At 56.5% G+C, this 26057-nt stretch overlaps 1 protein-coding gene across 5 annotated transcripts in view; it reads right to left on the reverse strand.

The window, feature by feature from the left end:
* The window catches only part of NLGN3 (neuroligin 3), a 37931-nt gene that overhangs the window by 7925 nt on the left and 3949 nt on the right, over positions 1-26057 (reverse strand). Inside the window, exons 1-5 of one of the 5 annotated variants that reach the window (XM_039717512.1) lie at positions 22542-22805; positions 11313-12051; positions 10161-10220; positions 3325-3384; positions 599-748 (exon numbers count right to left, since the gene is read on the reverse strand). In XM_039717512.1, the coding sequence (XP_039573446.1) occupies positions 599-748; positions 3325-3384; positions 10161-10220; positions 11313-11790 (748 nt within the window). In that variant the 5' untranslated portion in view covers positions 11791-12051; positions 22542-22805. Of the gene's footprint in view, positions 1-598; positions 749-3324; positions 10974-11312; positions 12447-22541; positions 22806-26057 lie in introns of those variants that run through there. The other 4 variants (XM_039717511.1, XM_039717513.1, XM_039717515.1 and 1 more) reach the window with 4 other exon arrangements.

Here is a 26057-nt window from a genome sequence, read left to right on the forward strand (position 1 = left end):
TCTCAGCTCCTGGGGGTTTCTGCTGCTTCAGGCAGGGGACTGCACTGCCTTTTGACCCTCTGTCCTCATTTTGCCCCTCTAAGTCACCAGTGCTTTGGAAACAGGACTGCCACCCTCCTCTGCATGGCACCTGACACCCTGTGGTCCCCACTGCAGACAGCCACGTCATGGTGGGCTGCTGAGGGGGTCCCAGCAGAGCAATTGGCACAGGAGGCTGCCTGTGCCCAGGGAGGGAGAGCTGCCAGGTCCCCAGGACAGCCAGGCAGTACCCGCTGGCACCTCACCCGTCTGAGCCCTCTCAGGAGGAGATGCTGGGTAAACACATTTATTATTCATTTAACCACAAACCAATATTTGCTTTCAGTTTGTGTACACGAGCCGGGGGGGGCTGGTGCCAGGCCCCAGCCTAGGCTGGGACCGTGTGCTGGGGGCTGTGCCACGTGGCGCCCGCTCGGCTGGCCGGGCAGAGGGCAGGGGCAGTGCCCACAGCGCATCCCATGGGCCCCACGCCCCCCTCCACCCCCTGAGGCCTCTTGAGCCCCATCAGGCACGAGGCTGTGCCAGTGCCCGGCGTGCTGGGGGCACAGCCAGCTCGTACCGAGCACTCCGACGCGGTAGTTCAGGGTGATGACAATCACGTTGCCGTAGCTGGCCAGGATGCTGCCGTCTATCATGTTCCCCGTGCCCTCCATGTAGGAGCCACCATGGATGTAGACCATGACGGGCTTGGCGCCGCTGTCCCGGATGTCTGGAAGGAGAGGTGGTTAAACACAGCGCCGCACCGCTGGCCGCAGCACCCTGCCCGCAGGCAGACCGAGTGAGGGGCAATGCCAGCTGCCAGGACCAGGGAGGGGGCTTAGGAGCCAAAGCCAGAGCTCTCCTGGGAGCCACAGCAAGGACCCCCCAAGCCAAACACCACTGAACCAACCCTGCCAGCCCCTCTCCGGGAGGTGGCTGTTGCTGCACTGTCCCCACACTGCTGTCCCCTCCGGGGTCTGGGCACGTGAGGGAGGGATGCTGGCTGGACCCCACTGCTCTTCCCCGGAGATCTGGCACGGTGTGGGAGCCAGATCGGGTCTGCTGTGGGTGGGAGTTGCAGAGTCCAGCCCCAGGATGCAGCCCCATGTCCTGCCTTTGGCTGGACCCAAGCACTCCCTGAGTCCTGGAAGCTGGCATTGCGGAGGGGGGCAGGGATGGGGGTGTGCAGGACCTAGGAGGGGGGGGCCACTGATGTGTGCTCCAGTGTCTTACTCTCCCACCCCCCCTTCCCCTTCCCCTGGGAAGGCAGAGACCTGCCTGTCTGGGTGTAAACCCACGGCACCCCAGTGCCCAGACACAGACATGGTGATGAGGCAGACAGTGTATGCACGTGTGCGTGTCGGGGAGGTGAGCACGGCGTCTGGACGAGGACAGGGCATGAGGCATGGAGTGAGGATGGGCAATGGGACCCCGAGGCCGGGGAGGAAGGATGGTGGGAGCCTAGGGGACAGGGAGCAGCCACGCTCCCTCTCTCGACTTCTCCTGTCCAGGGGACATCCTGCCCCTTCTGCCTCACCGGCTGGTGATCCCTCATGGCCACCCACAAGGGAATGACATCCCGGTGCATCCTGCCCATGTCACACAGACTGGAGACATCGCCAGGTCCCACACGCCTGCTCTGCCCAGCCCTGTCCTGGGCTGGCGATCCAGACCGATGGACTTTGTCCTCCCTTGAGCTCACTCACGCCCAGCACCTTGCCCAGGTGGGCTGGCAGTGCCTGCTTGGCCTCAGCTGCCCCAGGCAGCTGCTGCTCCCTGCCTGCCTGCCTCAGCAGTGCAGCACAGTGTCCCACCAGGCCTGGCACCCTTGGGCACAGCCACACCAACACCAGTGCCCGGCTGGGCTGCCCGTGCTCCACGTCCACTCCTCCCTGTGGCCTGCCCATTGCAGGGGCTGCAGGCCAGGCTGATGGGTATCTGTGGCCATTCTCACCTCTGGGTGTGGCCCACGGCATGGCCAAAGGTGGCCTCCCATACAGAAAACCCCCTTCCTCCAGGAGAATGAGGCTATGCCAAACCCCAAACCTGCACTGGCTCTTTTCCTATTTGTCCTATTTCCCAGAAATGCACAGACCAGGGGAGCAAAAAGTACTTGCAGCTCCTCCAGGACAGACATTGCCTGTGTGGCACAGCTACATCAGCACAATTTCTTCCAGGACCACCTGCTTGAAATGTGAGGGGCAGGAACATCAGCGCCTGTGCCAGTGTCCTCTCCTCCATCCTGCACCCACTCCCTGACATGCAAAGGGCTCTCCTCACAGCAGAATGCAACGATGTACAGGGATGTACCAGGAAATAAACAGCTCCGAGCTGCTGCAGCACATTTTGGTGTGTGTGGATTTAGCACAGTGCAGTCACTTAGGCTGAACGCCAGTTTACGCCCTGGTACAAGAGATCATGGGGCACAGGTTAGCTGGAGTAAACAACAGGGTTTTAGTACTGCCAAGGAAAAAGTTTTTCATCTATTTCCCAGATCCTAAATGCCATCTGCCAGGCCTTGTTGGAGCTGCCCTGGGCCTTCTGCACACCATGAGGCTTTACTGTCCTCAGCACATTAGGGCTGTAGCCTGGCCAACCCTTCCTCCTCCCTCCTCATCACATCTCTGCAGCCAAACACGCTGACTCCATAACCTGCAGACAAACCACCCTGTTTTACTAAAAATAGCCTATTCTGCAGCTTGATTAGTCCTGGCATTCATCTAGAATCACATCTGCTTGAAAGGCCACTTGCTCTGTCTTGGCTGGTGCTTGCAAGCAAGACCTCACTTCCACTGGGTGAGGAAGGAGAGAAGCTAACAGAAACCAAGCGGACCCTGGGTCTCCTGGGCACGGCCAGATGCCCTTTGGGTGCCAGGCAGTGTTCAGGCTGCTGGCACAGCCAGGGCAGGGCCAGGCAAGGGTGGATGGGGAGGTAGCTGGCTCCCAGATGCATGTCACTGACTCTGGAGGGATGAGGCTGGAGGTGGGATGTGACCGGGCTCGGAGTGAAATGGGCCCAGGTGCCCAAGGGCCTCTCTCCTCCCAAGCTGCCATGCTTCCTCCCTGCCCTCGCTCCAGCTGAGCGGGACCAAACTCCTCCTAAAGAGCAAAACCCCCGTGAGCTCTCCCCGCCAGGAGGAGGGGAAGGTGCTGGTGCCCTGCACAGCCGGCCAGCCTGCCCCCCGCCCCGCGCAGCTGCCTGGCACGGCAGACAGACACACACAGGGCTCCCTGGGCTGGCAGCGATGGCGGGCAAACGGAGCTGCTTTGCGTGGCATGCAGTGGCAGCCTCGAGCACAGAAATACCTTCGTCTTCATCACCGTCATTATCCGCTAAGTCCTCGCCCTGTTTCTTAGCGCTGGCTCCTGGGGACCAAACACGAGGAGACAGAACAAAAAGGAAAACAAAAGGAAATAAAAAGAAAACAAAACAAAATAAAGGAAAGAAAGAAAAAAAGAAAAAAAAAAGAACACAAAAAAAAAAGAGAATTCAAAAATAGCATGATAGCAGAGACAGTGGGGCCACGCCTGTGCCCCACAGCACTGCTGGCTACTCACACTGCACCTCTCCCAGAGCCAGGGCAGTGCTGGGCACGGGCAGGGCTGCCCCAGGAGTGTGCCAGGATGCTGCTTCACCCGGGCCCCTTCCCAGATCCTCCCTGGGAGGGCTGGGGTGGCAGGGAAGACGCGAGTGGGGCTGTGACAGCATCAGCGCTGGTGGTGGATGAGTCTCAAAGCACCTGCTGACCCCCTGCATCCCAGCCTGGCCCCCACCTGGTCATGCACCCTCTGCTCCAGGCAAGGCTGCCTCTCCTAGCACCCAGCTCTGCTGCCCAGGGACAACTGTCCTCTGCAGAGCTCACACCAAGGGTCGCCTTGCAGGGCCACTGACCACCAGGCAGTTCCTGCCCATCACCCCCACAGGGTGTGTGGCTCCTTGTTGTGCCTGGCCACAAACCACTGGTACCACTGCATGAGACCACCACAGCACGCAGGGATCCTCCCCTGAGCTGCCCGGCTCCATCCTGCCCAACTCCCTCCTTACAAGACATGTTCCATGTTTCACTGAGGATTTCAAGGGCACCAATCAGCTTGACCTGAGCAAGGCAGAATCCTAAACATATTAATTTCTGTAACATCCTGAATGCCTTACAGATGTTCTGTGCCCCTTCACCAACCTGCAGTGCTGGGGCATGGGCCAGCCCAGCAGCCCCATGTGGATTGCTGCTGTGGATGGCTGCAGTGAGCCAAACTGCAGCCAGCAGGAGCCAGGAGAGGTGGCCTGTGGGCTGGCAGGGAGCAGGGGTGCTGAAAAACCTGTGCCAAAACCCCACTCCTGCAAAGGACTGCACGTCAGTGTAGACACAAAGGCAAGTGGTGCCATCCCTGTGCTCTGGAGGTCTGAATTTCAGGAAGAGGCTGGGTGTTCTCATCCTCTTAGAGCTGCAGACCAATGCCTGCAAGTCCTCTGCTCCCTAATGCCTGCTACAAAAAGCTCCCCAGGCGATGGTGAGCTCTGGGGAGACAGCAGGGTTTCCCCCAGGCAGGACTTACCCACACAGTGCCTGCACTGCCCAGTGACCTTCCCCTGGGACAAGGGGCTCTGACACCCTGCCAGGCACCCAGCTGACCCCAGGTCCTGCTGCCACCACCAACAGCTCCCATTGCCACAGCAAGGGCTTTCACAGCCCCCAGCAAAGCTCCCTCCAGCAAGGGGCAAGCCCGTGGCTGCATGGAACTACAGGACTAAATGCACAAAACTGGTCAGAAAGACAAAACTGGGGAGCCCTGCTCCGCCAGGTTGGGAGTGGCATTCTGCAGGTGACACAGGAGGTGGATAACAGAGATGGCAGCATGGAGTGGGACAGGATTTGAATTTACAAGGAATCTGTGAAGACGAGAAAGAGATCTGAAATGGCTGTGAGGCAGCTCCACCAGGGTGAGAGGCTTGTAGAATGCCCTAAGCAGCATGATCTGCTGGAGAAAGTCTGGAGGAGCAGCAACCAGAAACCTCGAAAAATCCAGCAGGCATGAAAAGTTTGCAGAAGGCTGGGGCACATGAATGCTGGGAGCAGAGGCATGATGGGAGCTGCAGCAGCATCCCAACACGTGAAAGACTGCTGTGAGGTGGAACAGCCAGTCCCTCTCAGGCAGCCCTGGGGCTACAGGAGGCAGGATGAGAAGAAAACCTTTCTGGCAGAAAGGGTAGTGAGGCACTGGAAGAGGCAGCGTGAGGTGTTTGAGACCAGGTGGGACACACTGCCACAAAGAGGTGAGGTAGAGCTGCTCCTGCAAGGGCAGGGATGGATCCTGTCTCATGTGCTGTTCTGATTTTCCCCACCACACTCCAGCCCCACCCCTTCACCTCCTGCCTCACCACCCAGCCATCCTCTGAGCATCTCACATCATTCTCCTCTCTCACCCAGCACCACCCCCATGCCTGTGATCTCCTGCCCCAGCACCTCAGCCCCAGCATCTCCCCCTCCTGCTGCATCCTTCCCACACTGGCTGCCCAGCCCACCCTGCACACACTTGGCTGGGCATGTGCAGCCACTCAGCCTCTTTGCAGGAGGCTGCAGGCTTGACCTACTGCGTCTTCATTAGGAAGAGCTGCAAGCCCAGAAAGCACTTAAATGACAAAGTACTCATGCAGTATTTGCTAACCAGTGCTATGCACCAACCCCTTGGTGCTTCTAAGGGATAGGGATTTTTCTCTAATGAAGACCACAGACAGTGATGTGATCCACGCTGTGCTTCAGAGCTGAGAAGCTGACCCCAGGCACTGGAGATCATGTTCCACTGCCAAAGGCCCTGGCACTGTTAAAGCCCTGGGCTGGGCAGGCTGCAGCCCTCCAGCCTGATCTCCTTCAGGGACAAAAGTCTCTGTGCAGATGAGAATGGAGGAATCAGCTATGAGGACTTGTCAGGTTGTAAAAGAGGGCAGTGGACAGCATCTCTGTGACCTGAGCAACTGTCCTAGCTGAGCAGGGAGGGATCCAGCTGGAGACTGCTGCTGCAGAGCTTAGGGATGGCTGGGACAAGCCTCCAACAACCTGAGCTTCAGGCACCACGGAAGAGATGGCAGAAAGCAGCACTTGGGAAGCTAAGCAAAGCAGGAGAGCAGAGATGCAGGCCAGGGGAAGGGGAAGCAGTGGCATGTGTGTGTGGCAGATGCAAAGCACAAGCCTCCCCCATCAGCAGGAAGGTGCCAGGGTGGTTATGGCCAACACTGACTGTTGTGACCAAGGGGGCTTTTTGCCCTTGCTGCAGTGTTCACCTCCAGCACAACCCACCAATGCCCCACAGCTCGTGAGAGCAACCACAGCTTCACTTCCCTCACCCAGGAACACCTTCCACTGGCTCCTGCCATGTTCAGGGATACCCAGCCCAGGAGATCTTCCTCTGCTCTAACAAACATCACCATGCAGAGCCTTGCAGCAGCACCCACTCTCATGAGGATGGGTTTAAGCCTATGGACTCACAGCTGGAAAAACTAAAAGGGCTCATGGCTCTTATTCTCCTTACCCATCAAAAACACCCTCCACTAACCCAGGAGGCGAATGTCTGTTGTCTGCCACTTCACTTTAAGCTGACTGCAAAGTGACATTGTTCAGGCCGATAGGAAGGATGCATATGCTCTTATCTGAGCCACTAGGAAGATTTAAGTTCAACTTTAGTAAAAAAAAAAAAAATCACTTTGCCTGAAACAGGGGCATCCATGGATTTATTCTACCTTAAGTAAACCATACCAACAGCACTGACACCAGTGCAAACAGAGACAAAGCAGGGTAAGGAGCCTCAGTTCTTGAGCCTTCATTCTCAGCATGGTGTGGATAAGAGAAGAGCAGGAGCCTGAGATGACACCTTTCCAGTTCCAAATGTCTGTTCAGGGCACCCATAGGCAGCTCCAGCACCCTCTCCTCAGCAGGAGCTCCCTGGGGCACCCACTCCTGCAAAGCAGCCACCACGCTGCAGGGAGCAGAGCCTCTGATAGCTACATGCACCCAAAGGGACACCTGCTGCCAGCCACAGCATCTCAGCTGCCTCTCTGGGAGTGACAAGGGACAGGCCAACAACGGTGCAGCTGCTGAGCTGCTGCTGCACAGCCCCACAGGCAGGGACAGCTCAGCTGGGACCTGTGTCTGAGAGCCCTCCTAGCCACCAGCCCTGGCTCGGGGACTGCAGCACACCCTGCTGCTCCCTGCCCCTCCCTGCCCGGGATGATGCAGAGGAGTTCTCGGTTATCTCCATCCCTGAGCGGCCTCTGTAAAAGCTCTGCATCTGCTCACGCTCTGCTGCCCCGGCGGCACCAGCCCCGACCCTCACCTCTGCAAATCGCTGCCCGCAGCGGAGCTCTGCCCACGGGCAGCTCTGCAAAGCTCCAGGCTTCCAGGGGGCTGGGAAGAAGCTTCCAGCAAGGAAGCACTGCAGAATTCGTGCAGCTGTAGGGAAGCCTCAGCTGCTACTTGGACAAGTCAGCTTCTTGGAGAGCAGCAGAGAAGGTGTCCAAGAGCTTCCTGAGCCCAGGAGCTGCTGGGAGCTCCAGCCACCCTCACTCAGCAGAGGAAGATGCTGGACCTGCACCTTTGTCTCTGCAATGTCACAGACCCTTCGCAGTCCCAGCCAGAGAGATTTGGGCATTCGCTAATGAAAACCAGGAAGAGCTGCTAAGTGCAGGGCAACCACATTTTTCCCCTCCAAAAATGACATCCACCTCCTCATGCCCTGCAGCAAGGATTGCCCAGACTGGCGAGGAAGGAAAGGAAAAATCATCTTGGCATCTACCACAGCCAAAAAAAGGCTGGAAGTGTTGGCAGCACAGAGCATGGGGCAGAGCTGCATTTTGCACATAGGTACTGTACTCCCAGGGTGTGTGTCTGTGTGTGTATGGGTCTTTGGGTGGGCAGCACTATTTTTGCAGCAAAATCTGAGCCTCAAATGAGCCTCAGTGCTGCCAGCTCCCCTGGCACCATGCATGGCTAGCTGCTCTCAAAGCACTGCTGCCCTGTATTGCTACCAGAGAAGGGACCAATGTGTATGGAGGAGACTGGCATTTAGAAAATTTCCATATAGGAAATGACCGTGGACAACTGGGCAGGAAAACAGGGATGTTTTTCTGTCCCAGAGATAAACAAGCATGACTGATAAATTCTCAGTCCTTTGTCTGCTCTGAAATACACAGAGCTTAGGGGTGGCAGAAGTCATGAAAACTCCAGTAAGCAGGGAGCTGAGGCATTTTCAGCCACCAAAATACAGTTCTGTGAGAGGAGAGCTTATCACTGCTCATCTGTGGCCTTAGAAATAGTAATCATGATTATTCCAGAATGAGTCAATGTTCAAATGTTCAACCTGAGGAAATCAGCACTGCAGGTACATTACCCTCTCCCCAAGCATTACTAACCTAGGATACACAATGAGGAGTGTGGGAGCTTCTGTGTTTCATCACAAGTGACTCAATTAATTCAAGCCAACAGCTACCAGAGCCTGGCCAGAGCAGGAGGCAAGTGCCAGTGTCTGGGTGCTTTAATTCTTGGCACGCCACACCTGGATGTCCACATGGCTGGCACTGGGCATCTGCTGGTCCATGAGTCAACAGAGGCCAGTGGGGGCAAAGGGAATGTCCCCCACAGCTCCCTGGGAGGTGACCAGAGGCAACGCAGACAGGCTGCAAAGAAACCCTGCCCGTGAGCAGAGCCAGCGGGGAGGGAAACCCAGGAGATGAGCACACCCAAGGTGTTTTGTCATGCCTTGTATCATCCCCCTCTCTGGCAGTGACCTGGAGGCTGCTTCCCTGGCTGCAGGGCTGGGGCTGGGGGGGTCTGCCAGCCCTGGCAGCCGGTGGGAGGGCCGGGAGAGGAAGCGCTTTGAAGTGGCTGGTGATCACTGGCACAGCCGGCTCCGGAGGCAGCGTGCAGAGACTCCCTAATGCGCCAGCCCTTTCAGGGGCAGCCTTGGCACTCAGAGAGATGGCGTGTGAATAGCCAGGACAGCAACAGGAAAAGCAAAGCAAAGAAACCAAACAACAGAACTGGGGGAAACGGCTGGAAGGAAAGCGCTCCCCAAACCTCCAAGCCCAGCTGCACTGGCCCCGCCAGACCCAGGGGTGCAGGGAGACAGAGGCTGGGATGCAGGGATGCTGTGCTGCAGGACAGCAGCCTGTGCTGGGTAGGTGCCCTGTACTGAGCCTTTCAGGAGAGCTTGGCTGCCTGACCGTCCACACGTTCATCCTGGGATGCACAGAGCAGTCAGCTCTCCCTGCCTGCACGGGGCTGTGTGGAGGGATGGGTGAGGCATTGTGTCTGACACGGGGCTCAGCCAGCTACCATTTGTACATGTCTACTCCCTTGTGCATGTCACTGGTTGGGAATACAGGATCATTTAGAGGCAATGGGGGAAGGTCAGTGGAGGCAAGGCAAAGCAGACATGTCTGAACTGGAGGTGCTCAGCTGCCCATGGGGCAGCTAGGGCTCAGGGAGGCTGCTGTGCCATGGGCTGGAGACCAAATCCCTACTGGCAGGACTGGCACTGGCATGGGGGTGTGAGCAGTGGGGAGCAGCCTTGGCAGGCACAAAGCTCAGGGCAGAATCTGCAGCATTTACAAAGCCAGGAGAGGCTTTATGCTTTCAACCAAGGAGCTCTGGATGCAAAATGATCAGGGATGCGATGGGGGAAAAGCTCAGCCCAGGATGGACTGCAGTCCCCCATCACACAGGTCCTCCCCTGAGCAGGTCCATACACCCCCCAGCGGGGTAACCCAGCCTGAGGGATGGATGCATTTCAGTGCTTCCTGCCATCAGAGGCCACCCCTCATGCCCAGGAGGCTGTCAGTGCCAGTGGGATGAAGGTGGGAGTGCAGGCTCAGCCCAGGAGAAGCTGTTCTGAAAGGCCTGGAGCAACAAGAGCATCCTCATGACCTGACCCCAGAGCTGTGCTCCCGGCTGGCCGGAGCATCCGTGGGGCTCCTCCCAGGGGGAAGCAGGGGGTGCCAGGGGGGGCTGCTTGGAGGGTCCACAGTCCAGGTGGCAGCACAGAGAGGTGCTGGAGGAGTGCTGCAGGCTGGGGGCCAGCCAGGCACCCTCTCACTCTCTCACTCTCTCTCTCTTTCCTCTCTGTGCCTCTCTGCCGGTCGGCTTGCTACATACCTCCTTTCCTACATATTTTCTTGTTGGGCTTTCGGGTGCATTCCTTGGAAATCCGTTTTACTGTAAAATGAATAAAAGACTACAAAATAACAGGAGGCTCCACTGATGGGAGTGGGCATGCAATCACAACCACGCTGCTACCCTCCCACCGCCCCCGGGACCGCGGGAGGTGGGGAGGGAGCGTCGCCATGGGAGGAAAACTCTGGGCCAGCCGTGCTGGGCGAGAAGGAAGGCATGATGCATCCCGTGGGCCCCAGAGACAGAGGAGTGGAGCCAGGCAGCCTGGGAGAAGCCACTGACCCGCCAGGCTGCTCTGCTGTGTGCAGCAGACCCGCTGCGGGTCCTCTCGGGCCCGCTGAAAATCCCTGGGGGCTCCTGTTGCGGTGAGGCTGGGGCGGGCGTGCGGGCAGGCGCTGCCTCCTCTGCCCTCTACTTACAGTTCAGGTGGGGTCCCCTACAAAGGAAAAGGTTAGACGAGGAGGCACCCAGCGCCGCTCAGCCTCACCCCAACAGGAGCGTGCCCCGTGCGTCCCCAGCACGCCAGGCTCATCGCTCTGCCGCTGTCCCTCCGGAGGACGGGGGAGCAGCCAAGCGATGTGTCTGCCGGTGCACCCCAACCTCCCATCCGTACCAGGGCCCAGAAAAGGGCTCTGCGGTCCCTTTCTTGCCGGAGCATCTTCCCAGGGAGAGGCAGAGAGTGTTCCTCCCAGCCGCAGCCCACGCCCACAACTAGCGCATGGACCTGGGGAGGGTGGGAAGCAGGGAGGAAGGACGAACTCGAACCAACTCAAGACAGAACCTGGCACTCGGCGCCTGTGGGGAGCACAAATCAGCTTGTCACTCTGTGGATCTGCGGTCAGAGAGTCGGATTCAGATTTAGCAATACAAGAGAGGAACCCGTGACGATGCCATGGAGGTGGAGGGGTGGGACCGGGAGGCGTGGAGGAGCAGGAGCACGCGAGACAGAGATGGCAGCTGAGGGCAAGAGGGCAAGCTGCGTGGCCAGAGAAAGCTTTCCACAAACAGACAGCATGCTGCAGGGTCCACAACCACATGCTTCAAACACAACACCCAGGTGAGACCAACCACTGCTGGGGAGGGGTGGAGTGACCCCCCCCTCGCTCTCCTGCGGTCACCCCAGTGGGGACTCACCATCCTCCGTGGGGATGTAGATGTTGAGGTACAGACAGTCCTCGTTGGGGTCCTGGATGTACGTGGCCACGATATCCAAATTGGAGGTAAACCAGATGGGCAGCATGATCTCAGGAACGGCGTTGTGGATGTTCTGGGGGCAGACTGGTGAGAAGTGGGTAGCGTTCCTGATGCCCGACCAGGACGGTGGTGGCTCGGGGGGCATGAATCTCTTCTCCCCGACGGGGGGAGCGGCATAAGGGACCCCCAGGTACTGGTCCACGGGCCCCAGGATCTCACTGGGCAACGGCACGCGCACCCCTCGTAACTTCCCATAGTGCGTGTTGACAGTGGGCGAGTAGACCTGGCCCTCCATCTGCACAACCATCGAGGCAAAGCTCAGGACCCAGAGGGTGAGACGCAGGTCCCAGCTGGCCACCAGCTCAGGCACTTGGAGAACAGGGGGGAAGAGAGGGCTTCTCCAGAGTATCAGCCACATTGTCCGGGAGAAACAGCACCAACATCCAGGCCTGAAGCTCCTGGGGCGAGGTCTCAGAGCAGCCCCATCACACCAAGCCTCCGATTTGCCCACCAGGAACAGATGGAGCAGAAGAGACAGGAGTCAGGGGTGTGCAGCCCAGCCACACCTTCTGCTGGGTGAGTCGGGACGCAGGGAGACGTGGCACCAGCTCCTCACAGCCTCCCAGCTGCCTGCTGCTGCCTGCCCGCCAGCGGCCCAGCCCGGAGGTGACTGCTGATACTGTGGAGAGATGGAGGGAATTAACAGCAGACTTGCTCTGGAAGAGATGAAGACCTGCAGTGCAGAAGGAGCCAGGATCTCTGGCTGAGCCTCCCACCCATGGGTGCTCAGTGGCTCTGCCACCAGCCGGGCAGGTGGCTCTGGGAGCAGGCAGAACAAGCAGAGCATGTGCGGACACACAGACTGTCTGTCCATGCCTGCAGAGCCTGTCCCAGCGCTCAGGGGCTGCCCAGGGTGTGGGTGCCAAGACAAGCAGACAGCGCTGTGTCCCTCCCCATCAGGAGCCCGTTGGACACCACCGGTGCCAAGCACAGCCCCTGCACGAGACCCACTGGCACCTCTCCTCTCCTGCCTGTGCTCCGTGCCCGGCTTCGGCACAGCCCTGCTCCCCGGTTCGGCGCCCATCAGCCCACCAGCACAGCCCCCATCAGCCTCCCCTCCACTGGCCAAGGCAGGGACACCCCAGCAGGATCCGGGGGCAGCGGGGGAGCAGCCTGTGGGCATCTGCTCTCCCTCCCTCCCTCCGGGCAGCCGGGGCAGAGCTGGCCCGCAGTCCCGCCCGGGCTGGCGGCAGCGGAGCCGCGGCTGCGGCAGCCCCAGGGGAAGGGAGGGTCCCGCACATGGGGACCCGCGGATGTGTCAGCGAGCGCAGCTCGGGGCCAGCCGGCCTCGCTGGAGGCTCTGTGCGGTCTCAGCGCTCTGCCCTTCACCTGCCAGCACCGCCTGGCGCACTCAGGGCTTATGTAAGCGCCCCCCGGGCGGGGGGAGCCGGGCACGGGGAGCCGGGGGCCGCCCCCGCCCGGGGCTCCCGGGCATCGCCAGCCGGGTCCCCGCGGAAAGGCGCTGCTGGCCCGGGGGATGCTCGCTCGTCCTGCCTCAGCCGCATGTCCCCAGCCGTGGCGAGGCACCTCCGCTCTGCCCCAGGGCACCCTGACATGCCCACCCGGCAGATCTCTCCAGGCTCAGAGGGGAGCAGAGTTGCCTAGGAATTATTGGAGCACAAAATAAGGGCTGTATGCAGATGGGAGTTTGCAGCTCTGGTGGAGGTTCAGTTGGGCAGGGATTCCACAAATAGAGAACACCTCATCCAATGAGGAAAATCCGCAGGAAAAAAAAGCCCATCACCACCAAAAAAACCCAAAAAACCCCCTAAATCTCCCAGACAGACAAACAGAAACCCAAAAAAACCCCCACCCAAACAAAACACAACCAAAAACCCCCACAGAAGGTGTCTCAAATCTGTACTGCACATGTGCAGGCAACTCACTGCTGGTGATTAAGGGAATGGGCCCATGCTGTGCCTGCCCTCCTGATACACCCAAAGAACTTGGCAGCCTCAGAAATCAGGGTAACATGGCAAATAGAAACACTCATCTCAGAAAATCATGTTAGTGCACTCAGCCCACCCAAGCAGCAAGGCCTGGCAGGGCTGGGCATGCAGGCACCTCCCCAGAGCCTGCCAAGGGAATGCAGGTAGTGCCAGACAAGGAGGGCAGTGCATCTCTGCACATCGCTCCCCTTCACCTCCTCCTGCCCCACCAGGCAGCCACAGAAACACACCAGCAGGAGCACGACACTGCTGCGTTATCCCCCAAACAGATGCCAGAGCCTAAGAAATAAAAGCTGAGTCAAGGGCCAGAAAAACAGCTGAGGCACCCCAAGCTCAGCTCTGCCCAGCACTGCTGGAGCTGCTCTGCAGCACAGTGCCTTGGCTGCCCTGTTCTGCCTGCAGCTCTGGAAGAAAACCATCATTCATCTCATGTTCCTTGCTGCAATGCTCCTCCTTCAGCAGAGAACTGACCTTTGCCTAACAGCGACATCCCGGGGGTGCAGTGCTGGCCTGGGACCCCCAGAGCTGCATTCCCCAGCAGGATCTCAAAGGTGCTTCAGACCCATCACTGTGCCTGACACTGCTGGAAGGCAAACTGCCCAGTGTAAATCTTCTGCTCAGGTTCCTTCAGGTACCACAGGTTAGGATAAAGCTAATTATTAATGATTGTCATATCTAATTTGTACGACTGGAAGCTACAGGCAGCTTCCAGTCTTTATGATAGTGCATCCAGTGCTCCCTGCAGAGCCATTTCAACTGATCTGTCATCATTTTCTGTCTGCAGGAGCACCACAGCCCTGCCAGGGGCTGATTTCCCAGCTCCAGAGCTTCCCCATGGCTGCAGCCACACGCTGCCATGGGCACTGCTGCTCCACAGCTCCTCCAGGAAAGCGATTTCATGGCACCAGGCAGTGCCACCACACAGCTGCCCAGCTGGGCTGTGCACACCAGTCACAGGGCTGAATTCACAACCCACTTTGCATCCCTGCAGCTTCCGCACGCCCACTGCAACCATCCTGCCCTGACACAATGAGGAACCTCTTTTTACAAAGCACAGCCAAAAAACTGCTTCTTGCTACAGCTCCTCAGAATTATGCTATGATGATATTCCTTTGGGTTTTTGTTTAATCCTCATCCAGATCTGAAAAAACAAGGGAATCTCAAGACAAAAAAAACCCTAAGCTAAGATAGAATTAAGTACACATTCTTAACTTAAACAAAATGGTGCTACAGGACTTAAAACTGTCCCCACTTACGAGCTTTACAAAGCATGAGGCACAGAGGTGAGCTGCAAAGTGATAGCCAAATATGTCCAGATATGGAGATGCACAGTCAAGGCCCAGCAGCCCTAATGTTACTCTGGAGAGCCACAAAGCCTTAACACTCAAACACAGCTCACGGTATTTTAACATTTGTAATTCCACATTTGGTTCCATCATTTTTTAAACTCTTTGCCTCCATCTGCACATGTCCCCGCAGCACAGAATAAAGGCACCCAAACAATCTCAGTGACATGCTTCTAAGCCTTCCTATGTTTGGATTTTTTTCAATTACAAACCCGAAAGACGATGCAAACCCTATATCTGAAATTCCCTGGGTTTCAAATGCCTGATTTGGGATAATTACAATACCCCTGTAACACATCTGAAACCCTCATATTGCTGTTCTGTGCTCTGTGCTTTCTGATGTAACTTCATGTTAACATAACATTTAGGATGGGAATTTAGCCTTAATTTAATGCTGACAGAGTGCCATAAAAACCCAAGCTTAATCCCTTCCACTGTGGGCTGTTGCATGTGCCTTGCATTGCTGCCTGCTGCCTCAACAGCTCTTAAGCTTCTTGGTCTTTCAAAGCATGAGAAAGAACTGAGAGACCAGAGAAAGGACATTTCGTTCAGGGAAGCAATTCCCTTCACATCCCATGGGAGGTGGGAGCAAAACTTTCCCGGTTTTGCCGCCTACAGCGCTCTCACTGCTGCCTCCAGCAGGGAAGCCAAACGTGTCCCCAGCGAAGATGGGCTGCTGCTGCCTGCCAGGAGCCCTGCCTGCCAGCCAGAAACGAGACCGGGCTGGGCAGACACAGCCGGGCTGGGAATGCTCACACAGCACACAGGGAGAAACTGGGAGCACAAAGACCCCGCAGGCATCCCAGGTCGCTCTGCCAGGCCGCGGGTGGGTGAGCAGAGGAAGTGAGGCTGCTAGCTGCTGGGGATGTTATTCATGTGCTTTGCAAAACAAATGCTCTATAGGTATTTCCACGGCCACACTGTCTGCCAGACGCTTCCTCCTCAACAAAGAGACGCTCTCCATGGAAACCTGGGCGGGTGGGATCCTCTGGAAGCCTCTCTGGCAGATGCATATTCAGGCATCTCGACACCAGCCAGACAAGCCGGATCCACACCTCCCCTGGCAGGCGGCCGAGGAGATGCCAGCAGCCAGCCTGCTCCCGTATTGGACCCTTCCTGGGGCCCAGCCTCCTGCCCTGGAGCACCAAGCCCCAGCCCGTCACACTCCTGCTGTGGCTCTGTGTCCCATGAGGTTCAGAGGCAGGACAGATGGAGACCCCAAAGCACCCAGCTGGCACGGATGGATGATCTCCTTCCAGCAGCAAGCAGACAGGATGTCCCACTGCACCCTCCAGCCACTGTGCCCTGTGAGCTCTGCTCTCCATCTGACCCCCTGTGCTTTGCTGAGGGCCAGCCCGTGCACCCCAGAACAAACATGCACCCAGCAAGCAGCATGAGAAACTTCTGCCTTCTCTTCTCCAGCTGAGCTCCAAACCTTCCAGCAGCTCCAGAGCTCAGGCTGGGGCTCAGCTCTGCAGCTCAGCCCCTGCCAGACCCACTCCCCACCTGGCATCCTCTGCTGGGCAGCAATCCCAGCCCTCACCCAGCCTGCAGCACTGCAGGAAGCCCACAGGAAGCCCTGGGGAGCAGAGAAGCTGCAGCACAGTGTTTGTGTCCCCGTGTCCCAGCAGTCCCCAAGAGCATCCCAAAGCCTGCAGGTCTCATCCCAGGTTACCCATCCAGGCCACAGGCAGACGTTTCCTGGTCCCACAGCACTGTGGGGCATTTCCCAGGTCCATCACAGAGCTGGTGAACGTGATAGATGGCTCACAGTTACACTGAAAGGGACATGGAGGGTTTCAGAAAGGTCTGCCCTGCTGCTGCTGTTGCTCTGCTTGCCCATGAATGACCTAAATGACAGAACAGAGTACGTTTCAGAACCTGCACGTGACACCCCACACTTCAGAGGCCAGGATGGGAGTTTGAATGCTCCTGACAGACTGGGAGAAGGGCTGAGAGATGATGGGCAGGACTGTAAGGCACTGGGAGACAAAAAAACTGCACAAAGTGGCCATGGAAGAAGACAGCAGCAGTTCTGCCACAAGGGTCCTGAGGGCTACAGGTGAGTACACACTGAACGTGAGCCAGCATGTCATTGCCACAAAAAAAGGCAACTACAGGAGGAGGTGTGAAAGGCCAGCTTGCACATGAAGTAATTACTCTCCTTTTAGCTCAAAAAGACACACCAAGCAATTTTACTGTTGTCCAGAGAACCATCATCCCCCAAAAGATTTGGACTAACTGAGAGAGGCCATGGGAGACCAGCAAGATCATCCAAAAGCTTTGGAGAAACGTCTGGAAGATTGGGATTAGTCTAGACAAGAAAAGTCACAGGGCACAGTTTTATAACATGCAAAGGCCACTGCAAAAAAGTTCAGAACACTTTGCCCTTTTGTGCTAGGTAGGAGACACATCCATATTAAGAAAGAAAAGTTAAGTAAAGTTAAAGCATTCCATGGCTATGTGCAAAGGATGCTTCATGGCAGATGGATGGACCAGTGATTCCCAGCAGCCCCTCCAGCCCAGTCCCCCACACTTCTCATTGCCCTGGCTGGCAGCTCTGCCCCTGCCCTCAAGCATTCAGCATTTGTCACCACCTGGCACACACAGCCACCCTGCCACCAACCCTTCAGCATTTAGGCTGCAGAGCAGAGCACCCAGGAGGCATCCCAGCACCATGGAGCCCAAAACATCCATTCTGCACTCTGCAGAGGCCTCTCCCAGAGCTGCTGCCCAGCTCCCTCTCCTCCTGAGGCACGCCTGCAGCACAGTCACCCCAAGGGGACAGAAGGAAAAGTCACAAACCTCACCCTCGTTTGCATCTATATGTCCCCATGCCTTGCCTTTCCCAGCTCCTACCCCCAGCACCACCAATATTCTAAGCTGAACGTCAGCAGCCTGTGAGACACTCCAGTGCACATCCTCGGCCTGGGGCGAGGCTGAGGCACCACGTGAGAGGTGCCAGTTGAGTTCCCCAACGCTGCGAGAACATATGTGGGACAGAAGCTCTTTGACAACTCCCAGACACATGCCAAGATCCTCGAGAGCTTCCATTCATAACAGAAGAATGTTACTCAAAATCCCTAGAAACAGACAATTTCAAGAGCCACTTCTGCTGTGGTGCCAAAGGCCTCCCGCTGCAATATGGCCTGTCACCATTTGCTCCAGAGCCTTTCACGAGTTCTTCATGAGGGAGCCAAGCCTGCCTTGGGAAGGACACCAGGGGCAAAGCAGACCTCTCCCTTGCCCACATCTCAGCCTTTCCAGACATTTCTGGTGTTGAATGTCAGCACACTGCTCGATGCCCTGCTCCAGCAGGTGAGATAACCTGGATAATTTCCAACTCTTGTTTAGCATCAAGAGCTCCAAAAATGCAGGAGGTTTCTCAGTGTCACTGAGCTGTGACTGGTGATGCTGCTGAAGGACAGCCTGTGAGCACTGCAGCAGGGACAGTGTTGGGGTCAGCACCCAATACTGCTGATGCAAGGAGAAGGTGACGACTGTAGAGGATCCAAGGACAACTGTGCTTGAAAGCCTGGAGTTTTTTGGAGTGGGCTACATGCTCACCTTGAGTTAGTCTAGATGTTGAATGACCTTCCCACTCACTGCTTCCCAGGAGCCTGGTGGAAAGCTGAGCCGGGGCCACATGGCACAGCCCAGAGCTGCTGTGTGAGCAGAAGGCTGTGCCAGGGCAGGAGGAGGGCAGTGGCAGCAGCCTCTCGGTGCACTGGCGGGTTCCCACATGGCTCAGGGATAGCTGCTGGCAGCAGGCTACTTACTGCCACGTTCTGGATAGAAATAATCTGGATAATCTCACATTATGGCTTTCCTGAACGCAGCATGAAGACACAGCGGCAGTTTCTCTCTGCCTCACCTTGCTGTTTGCAGTTCCAGGGCACAAACACTGCCCTGCAGGGCAGAGCTGAAGGAGAAGCACTGTCCGAGCACAGCCGAACCGCACTCGCTCCCCAGCCCGGGCAGCCAAGGCAGAGCCGGACTCATCCCGGAGATCCGCAGCACCCGGACGTGCATGGCTCTGTCCGGGCGAGGAGGGACGGCGGAACCCGGGAGCTGTCCGGTCAGCACCGCCCGGCCCCGCCAGCCGGGCCCCGGGAGCGGCAGAGCCGGGACGGGCAGAGCGGGGCGCTGAGCTCTGCTCCCCGGTGCCAGCACAGCACACCAGGGAACGGCTCACAGCTGTGCCGGGGAAGGTCTGCACCGGGCCTTGGGGAGCATTTGTTCAGCCAGAGGGTGGTCAAACACTGGAACAGGCTTCCCTGAGAGGTGGTCGATGCCTCAGGCATGTCAGTGTTTAAGAGGCATTTGAACAACGCCCGTAATCACATATCTTAATTTTGGGTCAGCCCTCAGTGGGCCAGGCAGTTGGCTGTATGATTAATTGTAGGTCCCTTCCAACTGAAATTATTCTATTCTATTCTATTCTATTCTATTCTATTCTATTCTATTCTATTCTATTCTATTCTATTCCGTTCTGTTCTATTCTATTCTATTCTATTCTATTCTATTCTATTCTATTCTATTCCGTTCTATTCCATTCTATTCTATTCTATTCTATTCTATTCTATTCTATTCTATTCTATTCTATTCCGTTCCATTCTATTCAATTCTATTCTATTCCGTTCCATTCTATTCAATTCTATTCTATTCCAAGCAGTGCTTCACAAATAAATATGAGAATTACTCCACCTCTGGCTCTGTGCAGGCAGGTGGCTGACAATGCAAAAGTGCATCCACAGAACCCTGGAATTTCCAGACGAGTACTCAGGAGTGAGCTGACAGACAATCTGCTTTCAGCAAGCCCTTGGCACCAGCACAGAGTTCATGCCAAGACAACTTGCTCACTCTCCCACACATCACAAACAAGCATCAGGCACCTACTCTAAGGCAATATAATCTCCCGAAAATCTGTGATCAACACTCCACAGCTAACAGCCCAAGTGCAAATCTCACCCAGCGAAGCCAGAGCTGATTCCAGCAGCAGCATTCCCCTCACTTCCTTCTCCAGCTTCAGGAAGCCACACACTGACATTATCCCACCTGCTCAGCACCATCCCCCTCACATCTGCCAGAGTGATGCTTCCTCTCCTAAATAATTGCCCTGGAAACTACCAAGGCTAACAGGGGCCATTTTTAAAGTTAACACGGATCATTATGACTGAACTGTGTTAGGGAACAATTACATAAGCACAAGGCTCTTATCAATAAGATTCTGAAAGTCCAAGTCCAAACACATTCATATTTCTTACGTTAGCAAAAGCAGGTTTGAAGACTAATAAAGAAAGGAGACTTTGGTGACCCAAAGAGGCTGGCTCCATGACACCCCCATTTCTGAAATGCCTGGAACTGAGAGGCAAGTACAAAACCAAGCTGCTGAGGCAATGTCCTTGCCAAAACTCTCTCACACCCCAGGCTCTCAGGCTCCTTTCTGGGCACCCAGCCACACAAAGGACAGGAAGGAATGGGCCACAGGCAACTTGCACTGTCCCACCCAGAGCACCACCCAGGCTAGGAGAGCTCAAGACATCTCACACAAGCTCCAAGGGAAGCTCAGAAAGCATCAGTGGCTGCAGGCAGGGTGAGAGTGAGCACAGCCAATGCTTTCCATGGACTAGCGTGGACTGGGGGAGGCTCTATAAATGTAAGGAGGTGGGCTGGGCAGAGAGGAACCGACTGCAGCTTAAAATACATGGACTTCCTGCAAATGTGATTAGGGAGGGTGGGCAACAACATCCAAGAGTGTTCTGAATGGGAACAGCTTCATCCAAAATAAGTTGTCAATGTTTCATTTTACTGACTCAAAGCAGGAAGCCAAATGCATTAATCAAGGGCTGAAATCCAGACAGTGGCTTTGGAGCCTCTGGTTTCAGCAGCAGAGCCAGTAAAGGACTGTTTCTTTTACCAACATCTGCCCCAACCACTCATTTCTGCCTGACATCACTCCACTTTTTATCAGTTCAGAAAGGTTTTGCAGGGCAGAATTGTGAAACAGGTCATGGAAGCAATCTGGGATAAAGGTAATAAAACCCAGGACAAAGAACAAAGATGAAGGAAATAGCTGGAGACAAGCAGGACCTAACTTTTGCAGAGAAGCTGAAACATGACATAATAAGTTTTCTTGTGAAGGTTACAAGTTATGTGGCAGTGTACAAGAACATCTTTGTGCACCACACGTTACCACCACCTTGTCTTGCAGTATGAAACACCAAGAGCACTCAATGGGCAGAGCACGTCCCTGTGCAGGGGGTGGTGTGGGCTCCCAACAGAGCCACCCACGAGGGTGACAGTGCAGGCAGCAGAGCCACGTGTGCTCCCTCAGGGCACAGGAAAGGCCAAGCATTGCAGTCCAGCACCAAATTGTTTCCTCACTGAAAGGTCTTTGCCCAGGAAAGACATCCCAGGAGATGTTTGAGCTCATTGTCCACACCACCTCCACCTCGTTACAACAGTCCCCTCTGCCAGGGGGACACCAGGCTCTGCCAGAGCCAGGGATGCAGGGCTGTGCCACAGCTGGGAGAGCTGCAGCTCCTGTCCTGTGCCAGAGAGATGCCCCAGCTGAACTCCAGCCCATCACCCCACTGTGTGCCCCAGCACATCCCAGATGCTGCGTTTTATGTCAGTGTGAGTGGCCCTGGCCAAAGCCAGAGGTGATTTTCTGACCATATTGCAAACGTCCCTTTGAGCCTACTGGCAGCAGCAGGGACCCACTGCTCCATGACACTCCAGCTTGCCTGGGGGCACAATTAATCCAGCTCTCCGTGGCTGGCCTGGGAGACCACGATCCCCTCCTCACAGCACTGGGGTCTTCATCTACAACAGGGACTGCTCTCTGAGAAACAGGGAGTGGGACACCCAGACCTGGGGCAGGGGCAGGAGATGGGGAGCAGTGACCACTGGCAGCCAAGCACAGGTAGGACAGAGCACGGGTCAGTGCAAGCTGCCCTTGCTAATGCTGCAATGCACATTCCCTCTGCTCCCACCAGCCAGCAGGTTTCACTGGAAACATCTGGAAGATCCAAATGTGGGGGCGGGAAAATGCCACTGCTGCTGGAAGCACCATGGACTCCTCCAGCCACAGCACCACCCTGCAAGCTGTCGGTGGCCGGGGCCACCAGGTCCCTTTCCCTCCCAGATGCACCACGCTCCGTGCCCCTGCAGGGAGGGGACAGCATCCCGGGGCAGGGGACAGCATCCTGGGGAGGGGACAGCATCCTGGGGCAGGGGACAGCATCCTAGGGCAGGGGACAGAATCCCAGGGCAAGGGACAGCATCCCAGCGGAGGGGACAGCATCCCGGGGCAGGGGACAGCATCCTAGGGAGGGGACAGCATCCCAGGGCAGGGGACAGCATCCTAGGGCAAGGGACAGCATCCTGGGCAGGGGACAGCATCCTGGGGCAGGGGACACCATCCTAGGGAGGGGACAGCATCCCAGGGCAGGGGACAGCATCCCGGGGGAGGGGACAGCATCCTGGGGCAGGGGACAGCATCCTAGGGAGGGGACACCATCCTGGGGAGGGGACAGCATCCCGGGGCAGGGGACAGCATCCTAGGGCAGGGGAGAGCATCCTGGGGAGGGGACTGCATCCCGGGGCAGGGGACAGCATTCTAGGGCAGGGGACAGCATCCTGGGGAGGGGACACCATCCCAGGGCAAGGGAGAACATCCTAAGGCAAGGGACAGCATCCCAGGGCAGGGGACAGCATCCTGGGGAGAGGACAGCATCCCAGGGCAGGGGACAGCATCCCGGGGCAGGGGACAGCATCCCGGGGCAGGGGACAGCATCCCGGGGCAGCACCTCCTGGCAGAGCTCCTGCAGGGCCGGGGCCGCACACCGAGCCAAGATGACACAGCGCCAGGCCGGCACATCCTGCAGCAGCTCCGGCTGACGTCAGGCTCCGCAGGCGCTGGCAGCGGGACACGCCGGGCACGGCGGCGGCTCCGCGACACCGCCCGGCCCCGCCACACGCCGGGCCCCGCTCCTCACCGCCACGACTCATCTGCAAATTGAATTGCACACGCTCCAGAAGAAGGCACAGGTGCTGGAGGAGCCGCCCTCCCCCGCTCCACATCTGCCTCCCCGCTGCCAGCGCCGGAGCTCGGGAGCGGCTCCCGGCGACACCGGGGCAGGGAGCCCTGGGGCCCCGACACGAGGGCCACCCCCGTGTGCTGCTGGCACGACACAGCGCCCGAAACCGCCCATCGGCAGCTGAATGAGAGAAAAGCCCGTCCCAGAGTTACTGGTTTCCCCAGAAACCCTGCCGGCTTTCCCAGGAATTCTGGAAACGCACAGATTTGCTATGTGCTCCAGTCAGCAACCTCAAGAGTTTATACAGTTGTCAGAGCCAGGGCCACCACCGGCACAGGCTGCGTGCACAGCTGGCAGCCCGACAGATGTGCTGTCTGTCACCTCGGAAGGGCCCAGGTGTACGGGCAGCCACGGGGCAGCCCAAGCCACGACAGCCTCTCCCAGCTAAGAGGAGCACTTCTCAAACAGGGGAACACTGCTCATGTTCCCAAACCAAACCCAAAGCTGGCGTGACTAAGCAGAAGACCATGGAAGCACCCTGGACTGGAGCCTGCAGCCACAGCAGCTCCACAAAGTCCTGCTCACACAGCCAGGGCTCACTAGGGACTGTAGGTCAGGCAAGCCAGCAGCTAGAAAGGAAACCCATTCAAATTTAATCCAAAATGTATTTTCTATTTTCCCTTGTAAATTTATCCTCCCATATTTTCTATCTTCAAGCACAAAAAAAGCAGAAAGCCTAAAACCTCTGGCAAAAAATCCTTTAATGTGTTTTACTGCAAATACCACCTCGTGTTAAGAAGTAAGCTGGACCGGAGCAAATCAGGCAGCCTGGGGATGCCCTGTCTCTCCAGAAGGAGAGGCCAGAATGAGGCAGGACAGACAGGCACGCTGCAAGGACCAACAATGCCAAGGAAAGTCAAGTTCAAGTGCCAAGACAGCTCTCATGCTCCCTGCTGCTCCTCAGAGGCCCCTAGCACAGCTCTGCCTCAGCAGATGCCCACTTGGAAGCATCGCTCCCCGCAGACACAGGAGGAGATTTTGGTTACAAAGAGCAGGCAACAAACTGGCTTCTCTTAAAGCCATGAGCATCAAAGTACAGCAGCTCCCTGCCCAAATCTGCACTCTCAGGTTCTCATCCAGAGACCCCAGTGGCAACAGAGACCAAAATGACAGGACAGGAACAGAGAATGATTCTTTCTTGAAGCACAGGACAGCTGCTGTCCAATGGAAATTTTGGTTTGTGGTTGCAAGGACACCTTTGTGCTGCTGGCTGGACACTTCCCTCAGTCCTCCTGGAATTAATAAGGATGAGAAACAGCAACCTCTTCTTAAGCAACAACCTCACTTGACCTCATACTGCTGCCTGCCAGCCCAAACCCACGGGGGACTGCTGGATCCCCAGCTCATGCCTGCATCCTCCCCTCCGAGTCCACTGTTCCCACAAGAAGCCAACCACTCCCAAGCCAAGGCTCACATCTTCCTGTTGCCCTTGCATGTCTCTGGACTGCTCAGGAGCTGGGGAACAGCCTTTTGGCATCCCACATTCCCCAAGGTAAGGCTGAACTGGACCCTCATGGGTAGCAGGACGTGAGTCTTTTCTCATTTGAGGATGAAACCAGGAACAAAACTGACACTGATGTGTATGAGAACAGGGGACTGGAGGAGGGGGAGATGAAGATCAGATCCCTGGTGATCCCCCAGTGCCTGTCATGTGCAGCAAGTACCAGGGAACTGGGACAGCTCTGAGACTCCAGCTCTGGTGCCAGCATGTCAGGAACATGGCAGGAAGGGGTATTGCCATTCATTTTCAAACCAATTGAATTAGTCCCTGATCAGTAGACAAAAGCCTGTTGGAGGTCTCCAGCAAAGGGTCCTGTGAAGCCAAGGCTTGGTGCTTAGCACAGGTCCTGTATCCCCCAACACCTCCACCATGTGGGGAAAGCATCCCACGCTCTCAGCAAGGAAACAGGGCATGCATCTGTCACCCTGTGCCAAGCTAATAACAGAACTGGATGGGGATAAACCATCCTTCTTCACCAAAGCCCAGTGCTCCCTCCTGGCTCCACACTCTCTGGAGGGAAGAATGTTATGAGAATAACAGAGCAGAGCAGAAGTCCACCTTGCTCTGTGTACTGCAAGCAGTCAGAAGCACAAGCAATTCACAGCTCAGCAGCTGTGCCATAGGGGGATCTCAGAGTATTTATTAGTTCTGGGGGAACCTCTTGTCCTCCTTGATATCATCCCATTTCTCCTGAAACTAATGCACAGTTTTGCTGTTCATGACACCTTGTCCTGAGGACTTATGTGACTTGATAGCACATCTGCAAGAGGCAATGCCTCTCCTCCTGTTTGGCACCTCCTGAGAGCTTAATTTGATGTGACCTTGTACTTGTATGAAAATAAACAATGCACAGTTAACCTCTATTGCTTCTCTCCTGGCCTACTGTAGGCACATCTTATCCATCTTCTGTTGTTTCTTTTCCAGCCTGAAGAGCCCTGCCTTATTTAGCCATTTTTTTTGAAGATAGGCCACCAGACCTCTGACCAGCTCTGCTGCCACTTCCAGGCATTTGACTCCACAATGATCTCAACACCCACACATCTCTCCTGAGCTCCCCGTGGGCAGCTCCAGAGACAGAGACACAGAGCAACCCCTGTCCCCTTCTCCTCCATCACTGTCCCACAAGTCCTCAAGTTGCTCAGTGCTGCCTGGAGTTACGTGAGGGCAGAAAAAAGACACCAAGACAGTTGGACTCACACATTCACCTTCACAACTCCTTTAGCACTGGATGCCAGCAGCAGGACATGGGCAGGACCACCTCCACAGGGAGTGCCACACAGACATTCTGGCCACGTTATGGATTTGGGAGTTTTCTCCCACTCCTTTAGAGCAGCACCAACTGCTCGATGAAGGCCAAGTCCCTGCAGCCCCTGATCATCACAAAGTGGCATTCCCAGCAGTCCCCTCCCCAAGCCCATCTCAGAAGCCTCCTGACCAAATTTTCCCAGCCATCCCTGCCCTCAGCAGCCCAGGCCCAGACCCAAACAAGGCTCGTGCACTGTACAAGCCCTCTAACATGCTCTCTCTGCAACCTTTCCCAAACTTTGCCACCTGCTCTGCTGGCACGGCCAGAGCATCTGGCCACCAGGCAAAGTTTCAACTCTGCTTGCCAGGTACCTTACAGGATATGCTTGCACTGAGATGCAGTTTGAAAATAACAGATGTTACTCCACTGTTCTGCATTTTGCAGTGTCAGGAACAAGGCTCCTTTACCAACAATCCTC

Source organism: Passer montanus, unplaced genomic scaffold (genome assembly GCF_014805655.1).
Source record: "Passer montanus isolate IOZ18808 unplaced genomic scaffold, ASM1480565v1 scaffold38, whole genome shotgun sequence".
Classification (NCBI taxonomy): Eukaryota; Metazoa; Chordata; class Aves; order Passeriformes; family Passeridae; genus Passer; species Passer montanus.